The 14,637-nt window shown below is 40.7% G+C and overlaps 1 protein-coding gene across 8 annotated transcripts in view; it reads right to left on the bottom strand.

Moving 5' to 3' along the window:
* Positions 1-5,158: 5,158 nt before the first annotated feature.
* The window catches only part of SDSL (serine dehydratase like), a 31,021-nt gene continuing 21,542 nt past the window's right edge, over positions 5,159-14,637 (bottom strand). For all 8 annotated transcript variants that reach the window (XM_074205838.1, XM_074205840.1, XM_074205837.1 and 5 more), the window contains 5 exons: positions 11,458-11,546; positions 10,242-10,469; positions 6,414-6,538; positions 5,659-5,860; positions 5,159-5,564 (listed from right to left, as the gene is read on the bottom strand). In XM_074205838.1, coding sequence (XP_074061939.1) covers positions 5,667-5,860; positions 6,414-6,538; positions 10,242-10,469; positions 11,458-11,546 — 636 coding nt within the window. In that variant the 3' untranslated portion in view covers positions 5,159-5,564; positions 5,659-5,666. The remainder of the gene's footprint in view (positions 5,565-5,658; positions 5,861-6,413; positions 6,539-10,241; positions 10,470-11,457; positions 11,547-14,637) is intronic.

The following is a 14,637-nucleotide window of genomic DNA, read 5'->3' as shown; positions in this document are numbered from 1 at the left end:
CTATGGCTCTGGAGGAGAAAGTAAGACTGGTGGCTTTATACATCATCCCCTCACCCAGATCCAATACACATGCTTGTCCTGTCATCACTTCCTTGAATTCATGGTCTTCTTCAAAAACTAAGGACAGGGGCAGCTAGGTGGTGCAGTGGATAAAGCACCAGCCCTGGAGTCAGGAGTACCTGGGTTCAAATCCGGTCTCAAACACTTAATAATTACCTAGCTGTGTGGCCTTGGGCAAGCCACTAAACCCCATTTGGCTTACAAAAACCTAAAAAACAAACAAACAAACAAAAAACTAAGGACAGACACCATCATAGTATATTTACACATAGCTGCTAGGAGGCATAGCATTGGACCTGAGTCAAGCAGACAACTTCAAATACAGATTTAGATATTTACCAGCTGTGTGACCCCAAGTGAGTCATTCAATCTCAATCTGATTTAGTTTCCTTATTTGTAAAATAGGGATAATAATATCCATTTCCCAGGCTGTTGTGCTGAGAAAATGCAATATTTACAAACCTTAAAGCGCTATGAACATTCTAGTTCTCACCACCACTATCATCTAGACTGTATTACGTCTATAATGGATTTTAGTTCTTTGAGGACAGTTTTGTCTCTCTAGTCCCCAACACACCACTTGGTAAATAGTAGGGGCAGCTAAATGATGAGCTAAATAGAACACTGGTCTTGGAACTCATCTTCCTGAGTTCAAATATGGCCTCAAACACTTACTAACTGTGTGACCTTGGGTGAGTCACATAACTCTGTCTAACTCAGTTCCTCTTTGTAAAATAAACTGAAGAAGGAAATGGCAAACCACTCCAGGGTTTTGGTCAAGAAAAAGTCCAAAATGAGGTTACAAAGAGTCAGACAAATGCTTGTGGTTTGATTATCAAATTTGCATAGGAAATAAGGCTAGAAAGCATAGATAATACCCTGGGGCTTCTTAGAATATTGGATCAAGGGGCGGCTAGGTGGTGCAGTGGATAGAGCACAGGCCCTGGAGTCAGGAGTACCTGAGTTCAAATCCGGTCTCAGACACTTAATAATTATCTAGCTGTGTGGCCTTGGGCAAGTCACTTTAAAAAAAAAGAATATTGGATCAAGTCTAATAGATAGAGTTTAATGGAAATAAGAGGAAGGAAAGGAAATATGCATTTATTAGTCATCTACTGTATCAAGTATTGTTCTAAATACCTTAAAATATTACATCACCCTGGGAGGCACTTTACAGTTGAGAAAACTGAGGTGAACAGAAGTGAAATGACTCTCCCAGAGTTACTCAGCTAGGTCACATTTGAACTCAAATCTTTCCAACTCGAGGCTGGTCCGCTCTCTATCCAGAACATCACCTTTGTTTAGCAACAATAAAGTACTGGGCTTGGAATCAGGAAGACTCATCTTTGTGAGTTTAATCTCTAGCCTCAAGACGCTCAAGCTGCGTGACCCTGGATAAATCACTTAACCCTGTATGCTTCAGTTTCTTCATTTGCCAAGTAAGCTGGAGAAGGAAATGGCAAACTACTCCAATATCTTTGCAAACAATCACATACAAGGTCACAAAGAATCATATATGACTGAACAATTTTATGTTTGGATTCAAAAAACCAATTTCACTAGTATGCAGTAGGTCCAACTGTTACTAAGGAGTAGTTCAAAAATGGAAAGATCTTGAATTATTTTGAGTGTTGTGAGTTCAATATGATGAAACCTTAGGCTACGTTCAGAGTGGAATTTTGTCCAAACAAAGAAGATACCACCACATTCTGCCTTGATCAGACCTCATCAAGAACACTGTTGTCAATCCTAAGTACCTCAGTTGGAGAAGGATAATTGATACAATTGCTACAATAAGGGAGTCCCCTTGTTCTCTTTAGTCCCAGAGAGCAAAACTAGAAGAAATCTGAATTGTCTGTGCAATGTCAGGAAAATTTTCCTCAAATCAGAGCTGTCCAGAAGTGAAAGGAGTCACTGGGGGGGGGGGGGGGGTCTTCCTCATTAGAGAAAGTTAAGGTTGGACAATAGTAGGTGCTTAATAAATGATTATTGATTGATTGATTGGACAAATGACTACTTGCTGCTGTCAAAAAGGGGCCTCTGAAATCCCTTCCAACTCCGAGTTTCAGGGATTCTGAGATTCTCTCGCCATAGGCATACAGGCAGTAGAGATTTATAAAATGAAATTTCATTCATGCCTTCTCCTAAATATGTTTATCTCTTTTCTCCCACCCTAGGGTCCTGATCCTGTCCCCTCTTTCTCCTCTTTTCTTCCCTTTGCTGTATCTCTTTCTTCTGCTCCCCCCTCTGATGTCTCAGCTGGGCCAACTCTTCTCTGTTATATTCAAAAAAAGGCTTAACTACAATCAATTAAGAAATGGTATTTGAGGCTATTCTATGGCAAACAATCCTTTTCCGGTTAACCCTAGTGAAGACCCAGCCTCTTATCTCCCGCTTCCCTGGGAATAGGGAAAAACACCAGCTGTAGATTCTCCCACAGTCTCAGCCAACAGCTTTCCTCTTAACTATCACCTGTCCAACCTGACAAAAGCTTGCCCTGATTAGGGGAAGAGGGGGAGAAATGAGACACTAAGAAACAAAGAGACCAGTCTGGAATCCACTGGCTCTTGAACCCATACCCACAGCCTTGTCCAGGCTTTTGCAATAATTTCCTCTGTGCCCTTGGGCAAGTTGTTTCACCTCTCTGAACCCCCTTTCTTCATCTGCAACAAGAGGAGGGTTGAATTCAATGACCTCACTGTCCCTTCCCAAATCTAAGTCTGTGATGAGTGTTGATGTCTATAGTGTCCTTCTGGTTTTTGTGATTCTAAGATTGCTGGTCGGAGTAGTCCTTATTCAGAGCTCAGCTTGCTTCTCCCCACTCTTCCTGAGCTAGGGCTGAGAACTGAAGGAGGGATCAGAAAAGATGTATACCCCAGCGAAAGAATCTATCACAATTCAAAAACCAAAACCAAAAAAAACACAAAAAAATACAGCTCTCCATCCATCCCCTGGGGCCATCTACATGAAAGACACTTTGCTGCCCTCGTGTGGCTCTGAGATGCTATTTTCCAAAAAGCTTCCCCAAAGACCCCAGGCTTGTTTAGCCCTGAGTAACCCAAAAAGCCGGTTCTGGGGAACACTGATGATCTCCCAGGAAGGTTGGGTTCCTTAAAAGCCTTTACACAAAGATAATAACCACAAATAGTTTCTGACACTCTGGTGTAGAAGAAGGAATCCCAGGAACCAGGGGTTTTTGCTCCATCATTAACAATCTGAGGGACTCTAGTCAAATGAGATTACTCAACGCAGCAAGCATTTATTAGACAACTACTGTGTACAGAGCCTTGCTTTTGATAGATAGACACAGCCCACAATCCTCAAGAAGCTTATAGTGTTTTCTGACTTCTCAACTTTTAATGCCCTGGATAAGAGAATTAGGAGAGGTGAACTGAGAAGGGAAGACTGGGGAAGGATGATCATATAAAATGAGACATGGAAAGGTCAGAGAATCACAGAATGTGACTTGGAAGTGAGCAGCATGGACATTGAGTCCAACCAATTACAGAAAAGAATCTTCATTTATAAATTACCCGATGATCAAACAATTCATTCACAAATATCTGTTACTATGGCAAATGATCAGTCAACCTTTTCCTGAAGATCTCCATCTATGGAATTTCATGGCCAACTAGTCCAACCAAAAGCAGAAAATACCTGATAATGAATCTATAATTATTTGTTAATCACCTACTGTGACAAGTTATCCTACAGCCTCTCCTGTAAGATCTCCAAGAAAGGTTCTGCTAGGTGGCGCAGTGGACAGAGCACTGGCCCTGGAGTCAGGAGAACCTGAGTTCAAATCTGGCCTCAGACAATTAATAATGACCTAGTTGTGTGGCCTTGAGCAAGCCACTTAACCCCATTGCCTTGCAAAAAAAAATCTAAAAAGAAAAAAGATCTCCAAGAAGGGGAACCCTCTCTTCTTCTTCCAAGAGCAACTAGTCCAACCAAAAGTAAAAAAGGACTTCCCTCTAAAAGACATCCAATAATTAGCCAATGAGCCCACAATTATTTATCACCTACTACATAGCAAGTGATCATCTAATCTCTGCTTAAAGATCTCCAAAGAGGGATAACCCACTGCCTCTAGAAGCAGCCCATTCCACATCCCAGCTTTCATTTGTTAGAAAGCTTGATTTTTTTCCCTGAAATCAATCTAAACCTGAATTCTTTATACTTTTGTTTATCAAAAAAGCAAGATTTTTATCAAGTACCCATTATGTGCCAAGAATCTGGTATTCCTGGTTCTGTCTTTTGGAACCAAAGAGAACCAGTCTACTCCAGTGCTTCCAGTTCTTCTGAAACTTGAAGCCAGTTATCACATCACTCCTGAGTCTTCTCTTCTCCAGATTCCTTCCAGAAGTCCCCATAAGGTATAATCTCAGAGTGATGTAAAGAGAGTAGTATTTGGATTCAGGGGTTCACCTGTGCAGAACACCTCCCCTCTACAAGTTTTCTCATGAGTACATAGGATCTTTGGAACAAATAATCACAAAAGGCTTTTACAGCTAAAAACTATGATGCTCTAATACAAGGAAGAGTAAGATAAAGGGGAAAGAAAAAGAGAAATGTGAGAGTTTAAGTGTAAATTGTTTCAATCCCATATTCATGAAGGGAGGTGCTATGTGAACTAGACAGAGAAGAAAAATGGAAACTTCCACAGACAAGGATGAGGGGGTCAACTCTAGAAGTGTAGGCTGATGAAAGCAAATGCCTAGAGATGGGAGAAATACAGACAAGAATGGGGTGGGGGGGAGACTAATCCAGTTTTACCAAAAGACTAATATAAGAAATGGGAGTTATTGAGGTTGTAACTGAATGTCAGACTTGAAAGGATATACTTTATTGGGTGAGGGCAGGTAAATGATGCAGTGGATAGAGAGCTGGCCCTGGAGTCAGGAAGCCTCAGCTTCTTGAGTTCAAATCTAGACTCAGATACTTAGGAGCTATGTGACCCTGGATAAGTCACTTAACCCTGTTGCCTCGGTTTACTCATCTGTAAAATGAGCCAAAGAAGGAAATAGCAAACCATTTCAGTATCTCAGTCAAGAAATCTCCAAATGGGATCATGAAGAGTCAGACACAACTGAAATGATTGAATAACTAAAACACTTTATTAGATATATAAAAGGAAAGGACTCACTTTTTTCCTCTATAAAATGAATTAGTTGGACCTGTTGATTTCTAAGATCCTTTCCAGTGGTGAGGTTTAGAGATTCTATGGACTCAATTCAAACAATGAAATTTTTATTGAGTATTGGCTATGATCCCACCCTGTATTATTGTTGGGAGATTGGATTGAGAGGGTTAGGGCAAAAAATATAAGGTACCCGCCAGCTTGCAGTCTAGTTGGGGAGACAAAGAAGAAAACAGTTAGACAAGAGAGAAATATGGTGGATTTGAGTGAGCAGGGAAGGCTTCCAGGAGGACAAGGCTACAAATGTCACTTTCTCCAGGGATACTTGCAGAGAGTGCCAAAGTGTACAATGGAGAGTTTAATCCTGAAAGGAGAACAGCATTTCTCAGGCCTCTCAAGGCTACCTCCCCCTCCCCCCAATACCCCATTCCTGCCCTCCCCCAGTCTGGCTTACTTACCCAACTACTCAGCTCCTCCCCAGCTGAGCTCGGAGGGATTTCAATTCAGCTTGATCAATGCTGTTCCCACCACAAACGATGACCACGATGGAGCCCAAGTTGGGGCTGAGGTGGCCCTCAGCCTGGAGCTGGCCCAAGCAGCCTGAATAGATGCCAGCTAGTGCTGCCCCACAGGCTGGTTCTACCAGCATCCTTTCATCATCTGTGGCAGGCAGGGAGGACACAGTCAGGGGTGCAGGAAGAGAGAAGAGTGAGATACAGAGAGCCAGTCAAGACTCAGTCCAAAGTACCACTGTGTTCCATTGAGTCCTCAATAGTTCCTTATGCCATGGCCCATGCTTATAGCTAGGTGGTGACTTTAAAAATCTACTGTGGTTGTGAGATTTTGAACAAGTCACTTAACCTCTGTTGAATTCAGTTTCCTCATCTGGAAAATGAGGATAATAAGGATCTGCCTCCCAGAACAGAAAGGTTGCAAGAATCAAAGGAGATAATGTTTGTACAATACAATTGATGCTAGCTAGCTATTATTATTTCCTGGAAAGACTGGAGGACTCAACCCTGCTGAGATATAAAAGACAAGATTGGAAAAGGAAAGAAGGCCAAACCCAAGTTCAAGTGATAATATTGAAATATAAGATCTGGGCTGAAATTTCAGGGAAATATTTTGAGATAAGAGGACTATACTCAAGTCACAGACCTGAGTAACCACCTAGTCTGCCTACAGGGAAGGCAAACCTTCCTACTACACTCACCAAGGAAACGTTCAATGGCTTGTATGGCTTCCTCATCGCTTACCACCTCCGAGATGATCTGGCACTCATGGATACACTCCAGTGCCCGGGAAGCCACTGTCTTGGCACCCAGACATTTTGCTAGGCTAGGAGGAGAAAAACAAATTTTAATGGGAGATCCTGAAGAAATCAACTGTGTGAAAAAGACACAGATCACAAATCATCAAAAATTGGCAACAGGAGAAAGTAATTGTGGGGTGGAGCCAAGATGGTGGCAGGAGAAGAGCCTCTCTTAGGGTGCTCTCTCCAAAATATTTCAAAAAACCTTAAAATTATGATTTTAACTAAATTTTTGAGAGACAGAACTCATAGAAAGATCCAGTGAGGCAATTCTCCAGCCCAAGGTAACCTGGGAAATAGTGGGAAGGCTCTGTTCCACTGGGTCAGAGGGATGGCAACACCAGAGCAAATGAACTTCAGCTTTCTGGGAATAGCCCCAGGGAGCCTGAGCCCCTGAGAGCCCTGGTTCCTGGCAGCAGAAGCAGTTTCCTGACCTGTCACCCCAGGGAACACCAAGTACAACTTGGAAGATCAGCAGGGACACCTGTGCCAGAGCAAGCATGAAGCCCAGATCAGTGTCACCATCCACAGCATGGCCACTGCCCTCAGGGCAGCCCAAATCCCAGGAAATGGAAGCAGGTCCATGGAGCCACCCAGCAGCAGTCTCCCTGCAGCTGCTCCCTGAGCTCTTAGCCCACAGAAGGTAAGGAAGTGAAGGGAAATTGCTGAGGTCTGTCCTGTGTCCCTGGAACAGGACTCTGGAGATTTAACCATATTTAGACCCTGATCACAATCTGGACCCCCCAGGGACCCTCCCTCACAGCCTCAGGGCAGAGGGATGTGCTTGTGGCCATTCAACAGACCAGGAGAGCAGTCAGAGCTTCACATACTGAGGTTCTTACAGGGGTGTCCAAATAATACTCAGCAGCTCAGGAAGTACCCCCAAACCAGGCATTGGGGAAATGAGTAAGCAGGAAAAAAAAGGAACCTGACCATAGACAATTACTTTGGTCCCATGGAAGGTCAAACCACACAATCAGAAGATGAGAAAATCCAAGCTTCTGCATCTAAAGACTCCAAGAAACATAGAAGTTGGGCTCAAGCTATAACAGAGTTCAAAAAAGATTTTGAAAATCAAGTAATGGAGATAGAAGACAAATTGGGAAATGAAATGAGAGAGATGCAAGAAAAACATGAAAACAAAGTCAGCAGCTTAGTCAAGGAAATCCAAAAAATTGCTGAAGAAAATAACATGTTAAAAACCAGCTTAGGTCAAATGGATAAAACAGTTCAAAAAAATTATTGAGGGAAAGAATGCTTTAAAAAGCAAAATTGGCCAGATGGAAAAAGAGATAAGAAAGCTCTCTGAGGAAAACAAATCCTTCAGATGTAGAATGGAGCTAAAGGAAGCTGATGACTATGAGAAATCAAGGCACAATAATTCAACATCAAAAGAATGAAAAACTAGAAGAAAATATGAAATATCTCATTGAAAAAAACAACTGATCTGGAAAACAGATCCAAAAAAGATAACTTAAAAATTATTGGGCTACCTGAAAGTCATGATCAGGAAAAGGGCCTTGACCTCATTTTTTAAAGAATTTCTACAGGAAAATCACCCTGATATCCCAGAAGCAGAGGGTAAAATAGAAATTGAGAGAATCCACCAATTTTCCCTGAAAAGAGATCCAAAAAAAAAAAACAAACGACCCCTAAGAATATTATAGCCAAGTTCCAGAACTACACAAGTCAAGGAGAAAATATTACAAATAGACAGAAGGACACAATTCAAATATCATGGATCTGCAATCAGGATCACACAGGGTTTAGCAGCAACTACATTAAGGGCTTGTAGGTCTTGGAATATAAGGAAGGCAAAAGAGCTTGGAATGCAACCAAGAATCAACTACCCATCAAAATTGAACATCCTCTTCCAGGAGAAAAGATGAACTTTCAATGAAACAGGAGAATTTCAGGTGTTCCTGTTGAAATGACCAAAACTGAACTGAAAGTTTGATCTTCAAGTACAGGACTCAGGTGAGGCATAGAGAGGGTGAATGAGATGGGTAAATTATGAGGGACTTAATGATGATGAACTGTGTGTATTCCAGCATAGAAATATCATCCTGATAATACTCATATGAACCTTCTCATTTAATAGAGCAGGGAGAAGGAAGTTTTATAGATGAGGTACAGGAGAGAACTGAATTTGAAGATATAATATATTGTAAAAATGGAGTCAATGTGTGGAAGGGAAATGTACTGGGAGTAAGAGAAAGGAGAGATAGAATAGGCTAAGATGTTTCATATAAAAGATATTTCATGTAGCTTTTGCAATGGTATGGAAGGGGGAAAAGTGAGGGGAAATGAAGGGACCTTCATTCTTATCAGAAACGGCTCAGAGAGGAAATAGCATACACACTCAATAGGGTACAGACATCTAGGAAAAAAGGAGAGAAGGGGTACAGGGGGAGGGGAGGGGGGATGTGGGTGATAGAGAAGAGGGTAGATCATAGGAGAGGATAGGCAGATATAACACATTTTCTTTTTTACTTTTTTCAAGGTGGTGAGATTGGGTGGTCTGTCTGGGACCACGGAGTCAGGTGGTTGCTGGGTCTCTGTGATGGGATGTAGGCTTGAGGCCTCTTGGCCCCAGGGCCAGTGCTCTGTCTGCTGTACCTTGGCTGTCCCACAGCACATTTTTTTGAAAAGAGACAGAGTGAAAGGAAAGAGAAAAGTTAATAGATGGTAGTAGAGAGGAATGGATGGAGGGAATTGCAATCAGCAACAGCAACTGTGGAAAAATATGGAAGTAACTTCTGTGATGGACTTATGATAGAATGTGCTCCACTCCAGAGACAGAGCTGATGGTATCAGAACACAGAATGAAACACATTTTTTCTCTTTCTCTTACTTTATTTTTTTTTAGGTTTTTGCAAGGCAAATGGAGTTAAGTGGCTTGCCCAAGGCCACACAGCTAGGTAATTATTAGGTGTCTGAGGTCAGATTTGAACCCAGGTACTCCTGACTCCAAGGCGGGTGCTTTATCCACTACGCCACCTAGCTGCCCCTTTCTCTTACTTTATTTCTCATATGGTTTTATATTTTTGTGGGGGAGGAATATCATGTTTACTCTTAAACAAAAATATTTTAGTAATGTGTAAATATAAAGAAAATTTTTTAAAAACTTTGCTAAAAAAAAAAAAGAAAGTTATTGTGTTTGGAGACCAAGGAAAGGATTTGGAGAGATTGAGGGAGTGGTTTGATACTTTTATTAGCTGTGTGACTTGAAGTAAATCCTTTTTATTTTTTTGCAAGACAATGGGGTTAAGTGACTTGACCAAGGCCACACAGCTAGGTAATTATTAAGTGTCTGAAGTCAGATTTGAACTCAGGTACTCCTGACTCCAGGGCCGGTGCTCTATCCACTGTGCCAACTAGCCACCCCCAAGGTAAATCCCTTTAACCATCTAGCCCTCAGTTGTAAAATGAGAGGATTGAACTGGATGGTTTCTGAGGTCCCACTACTGTGATACTTTGAAGAGACCTTAGACATCAACTAAGTCAACTCCTTTATTGTCGTTTTACATGTATACATCTATAGTTATGCTAAAGGATCTAAAACTGGGAAGGATCTCAAAGACCATCTAGTGTTTTATTCACTATACTATGGTTCCCTTTACCCCCATTACCTCATTTCCACTCACCCACCCCCCACAGCCTTCCAAATGACACCTCAACAGGGACATCCAATATATAGCTCTTTTCTCATACCACTGGCAAGCCCACCTGGTAATGTCAGGCAAGGTGACAAGTCTCTTAGCCTGGATGGCTTGGTTAAAGCAGTCAGCCCCTCGGGTCTCCATGGCGATGATGGGCACATCCTGCCAGCCCACCTCCTTCATGCCTGATACAACACCAGCCAAGAGGCCTCCACCCCCTACAGAGAGGATGATGGCACCAGGAGGGGTACCCAATGAATCCTTCAGTTCATGAATTATGCTGCCATGGCCTTTCCTAGAAATAAGAACAAGGGGATAAAAAGCCCCCATCACCACCACCACCACCACCACCGTTACCACCACTACCACCACCAAGGACATATCTGATGGAGTAAGGAAGACCTAAGTTCAAATCCTACCTCAAACATTTACTACCTTTGTGGATCTAAGCAAATCACTGTCAGTTTCCACATCTAAAAAAAATCAATCAATAAAAATTTATGAAGCACCTACTCTGTGCTTGATTAAAGACAATCCTAAGAATCTATTAGTCAATAAAATTTATGAAGCACCTTTGCTTCACTAAGCACATATTGTAAGCAGCTACTATTTGTTGCCAGGCATTATGGAAGACATAATGCTCTGGGGGGATGTACATACTAAAAATGGAAAGACAGCCCCTGCCCTCAAGGAACTTACAATTTAATAGAGATTAGAAAGGCACCTATCTCTGAGGTTTGTTGTGAGAATCAAATGAGATAATGCTTGTAAATCACTTTACAAATTTTAGAGTGATATTAATGATGATGATAAACATAGAATTCTAGAATTCTAGGGCTGAGAAGTTTAGAATATGGAACCTTAATGGGGGGACTCTAGCCATCCCTCCTTTTTTTACAAGAGGAAAACTGAGTGAGATCCATCCAGTCCCAAGGGCCACATTTATGGTCACATGCAGCTTGTCAGTCAGAACTAAGAACCCAAGTTTTACAGATCCTAACCCAGGACCCTCCTTAGTGTACTTAGTCTTTCATAGAAACATAACCTGGTGCTGTGATGCCTAAGTTACTGGCCCAATTCCCCCATACTGGGACAATTCTAATATTGGAAGCCCACAGTCAAATTGTACAGAGAAAAAGAAAGGGGAAAAGGATCTGAACCTCCACGGATAATCTGAAGAGTAGTGAATCGATTTCTAATGAGAGTTGACCATAAATCCATATGACCTGAATGTTGGAGATTCAAGGGACAAAGGTGGGAGAGGGGAAGGGACCCATAGTCACCAGATCAGTGGGTGGTCAAATGGGTGAACATTGACCCAACCATTCATTTTGACCAACTCCTGGGCCTTCATATTGGCATCATCCCATATCTAGAGGAAAATAGACAGAAGGAATCAATGAATTAAAAGGTACTTATTAAGAATTTAAGACAATGAGAGAGGAAAAATATATGGAGTAATCAGGGATTGTCATCACATAACTTGATCATATCATCAGGACTAATGGGATATAGGAAGGAGGGAAGGAGAAGTAATGTCTGAGTCAGGGATTCAGACTCTAAAAATCTTAAGAAAGACATTGGGGCCAGGTTGAGAGTCAATGGTTAAAGTCACTTAAATATTCCTATGGTCAATAGACATTGTTATTCAGACTGTGCCTCAAATCTGCTTCTTCTCATCCCTTCTCTCCTCATTTGTACTAGACTTTCTTAGAGCCAAAAACAAGTGGAAATATGTTTAGCTGCTTTTTTTCCACTTTTAAATCATTCTACAGTATATGAATAGAAATGAATGTAACTTAACTGTAATAAACATGAAGAATACAGAGAAATATGAGAAGATTTCTATGAACTGACTCAGAGGAAAGTAAGCTAGTCAGGCAGACGAGGTGCACAATAAGTATTGAAAGAATGACAATAAAGGAAAGCAATAACAACAAAACTGAATGAAGTTATAATGACAAATATTAACCTCAAAGAAGAAATACAAGAGTAAACTTTCCTCCTTTGGTGTAAAGGAAGAGCACTATGGGTGTAGATCACTACATAGTTGTGAGATTTGGTTGATGTGTTAGTTTTCCTGAACTGGGGCTTATTTTCTTCTTTTCTATTTTCTGTTTTTAAAAAAGTGGGCTCTGAAAGACAGTGGGGAGAGACACTGGGAAAGGAGGGTAATGTAAAATAGAAGGCTGGACATGGAATCAGGAAGATCTGAGTTTATATCTGACCTAAGGTACTTATTAGCCATATGACTGGGCAAATCACTTAACCCTGTCTGATTCAGTTTCCTCATCTGTAAAATAAACTAGAGAAGGAAATGGCAAAGCACTCCAGTATCTTTGCCCCCCTCCCAGAAAAAAAAAACCCAAACCCAAATAGGATCATGAAAAGTCAGACATTACTGAAACTACTGAACAGCAAACAAAAAAGGACAAGAGAAAAATGTCAGCAATTTTTTGAGTAAGAATTGGGTGGAACAATCCTTACTAAAACCAGCAAATTGTTTGTTTACTCAACTAATATTTACTCAACATGTACTCAGTACCCAGTCCTATTCAAGGCTCTGTAAACAAAGTAGAAGGCATGGTAGTATATAGTGAGAAAAGCACTAAATATGGTGTCATGAGAGGGGTATTCTAAACCTCCCTCCGCTAACTTCCAGCTATGCGACCATGAGCTTAAATTCTTTCTTACATACTTAAACTTTCTGAAACTCAATTTCCTTATCTGTAAAATGGGAATAACAACTCTTTATTCCTTACATATTAAATTTTTTCAATAGAATTAATTAATTAATCCAATAGATTAATTATCAATAGAAGTTAATTATTTAATAGGATAAAGGCAAGCTGGCATAACAAATAGAGAGTTGTGCTTGGCTCTGATCCTGCCCTCTGATGCTCTGTCCTGAGTCAGTCTCTGGGATCCATTTAACTCCCTAGGATTCATCTACTCAGTCAATAACATCCTAATGCTGAGGAAACCACAGAATCTTCTGGTTTCTACCAATATCTGTCTGATTTTTCTCTAAAGATGGTTATGAGACTCAAACAAGCTGATATATGTGAAGCCTTTGACAAAGCTTCTTAGAATTGATTCCTGTCCTCAGGGAGCTTACATTCAAGTCAATAAGAATTTGCTAAATGTCTCAAATGTATTAAACATGATGGACACAAAAAAAAGGTAGAAATAGTTTCTGGATTCTAGGAGTGCCAACAGCTATGTACAAACAAGATAAAGACAGAATAAATTGGAAGTGATCAACAAAAGGAGCACATATTGGAGGATAAAGAATTCTAAAGCAATAGAGAACAAGGAGACTTGTATGGGTGTACTAATTCAGAGAATTCCTATCTTGTTCACCCTCTTCAAGCATTTTTAAAGAATTTGACAGGTTCTTTCATCAATTAATCGAAAAACTCTACTGTTTTTACATGTGTCGATTTACATCTGATGACAAAGGTACTGATAAATTATAAAATTTGTACTGTAATTATAAAATTTGAAGGGAGACTCAGATCAGCAATTTCCTATCACCACTGAAGATTGGCTACTATTCTATAATTTATTAACTCAGTGAATTAACTGAGGCTTTATGAAGTTCAGTTATTTAAAGATCATAGATTGAGAGATAGAGGACATTTTGAGGAACTCCTTCATATCGTAGATGAAGAACCAGAAAAGTAAACAACTATAAAATGTCTAAGACAAGATTTGAATTGAGGTCTTCCTGATTTCAAGCCCAGGATGCTAACTCCTATACCACCTAACTTCAACAGTCACACTTTTACTCAGATGCTGTTTAGAAGTCTACATGATCCTGGGGCAGCTAGGTGGTACAGTGGATAGAACACCGGCCCTGGAGTCAGGAGGACCTGAGTTCAAATCTGGCCTCAGATACTTAATAATTACCTAGCCGTGTGGCCTTGGGCAATCCACTTAACCCCATTTGCCTTGCAAAAACCTAAAAGAAAAAAAGAAGTCTATGTGATCCTGCTAATCAGAACTTTTGTGTGACCTTGACCCTGGCAAGTGACCCTGGTCTGAAGAAAGACAGTGCAGAACATGGTATACAAAGATGCATTTGGTTGGACTGATTGACGTGCCCTCCCATCTAGAAGCAGAGGGATGGACAAGATGATGTTTGGGGTAATTTGTAGCCTGAAGAATAGAGACTGGTCAAAATGGAGAGAGAATTAACAGTGGATAAGTCATGGCCTTTCCTGAGGTCACTTGGGAAGATCAGTTCCTCTAAAGTAATAACAATAGAATAGTAATATGATCCGGTTGTTATGAAGTTCAATAGTAGAGAAAATAAAAGTATCGCACTTTGTATTCTGTCAAGTATAGAAAGTTGGCTATTAATACACTAATTATAGTGATTATAATTCTTAGAGAGGCATGGATAGAAATAGCACTCAAATGGGCCTACCATTAATTCCTGTCTCTGAAACATACTGACT

Source organism: Macrotis lagotis, chromosome X, assembly GCF_037893015.1.
Source record: "Macrotis lagotis isolate mMagLag1 chromosome X, bilby.v1.9.chrom.fasta, whole genome shotgun sequence".
Taxonomy (NCBI): Eukaryota; Metazoa; Chordata; class Mammalia; order Peramelemorphia; family Peramelidae; genus Macrotis; species Macrotis lagotis.
The sequence above is the reverse complement of the archived record's forward strand: the minus strand, read 5'-3'. Positions and strand labels throughout refer to the sequence as shown.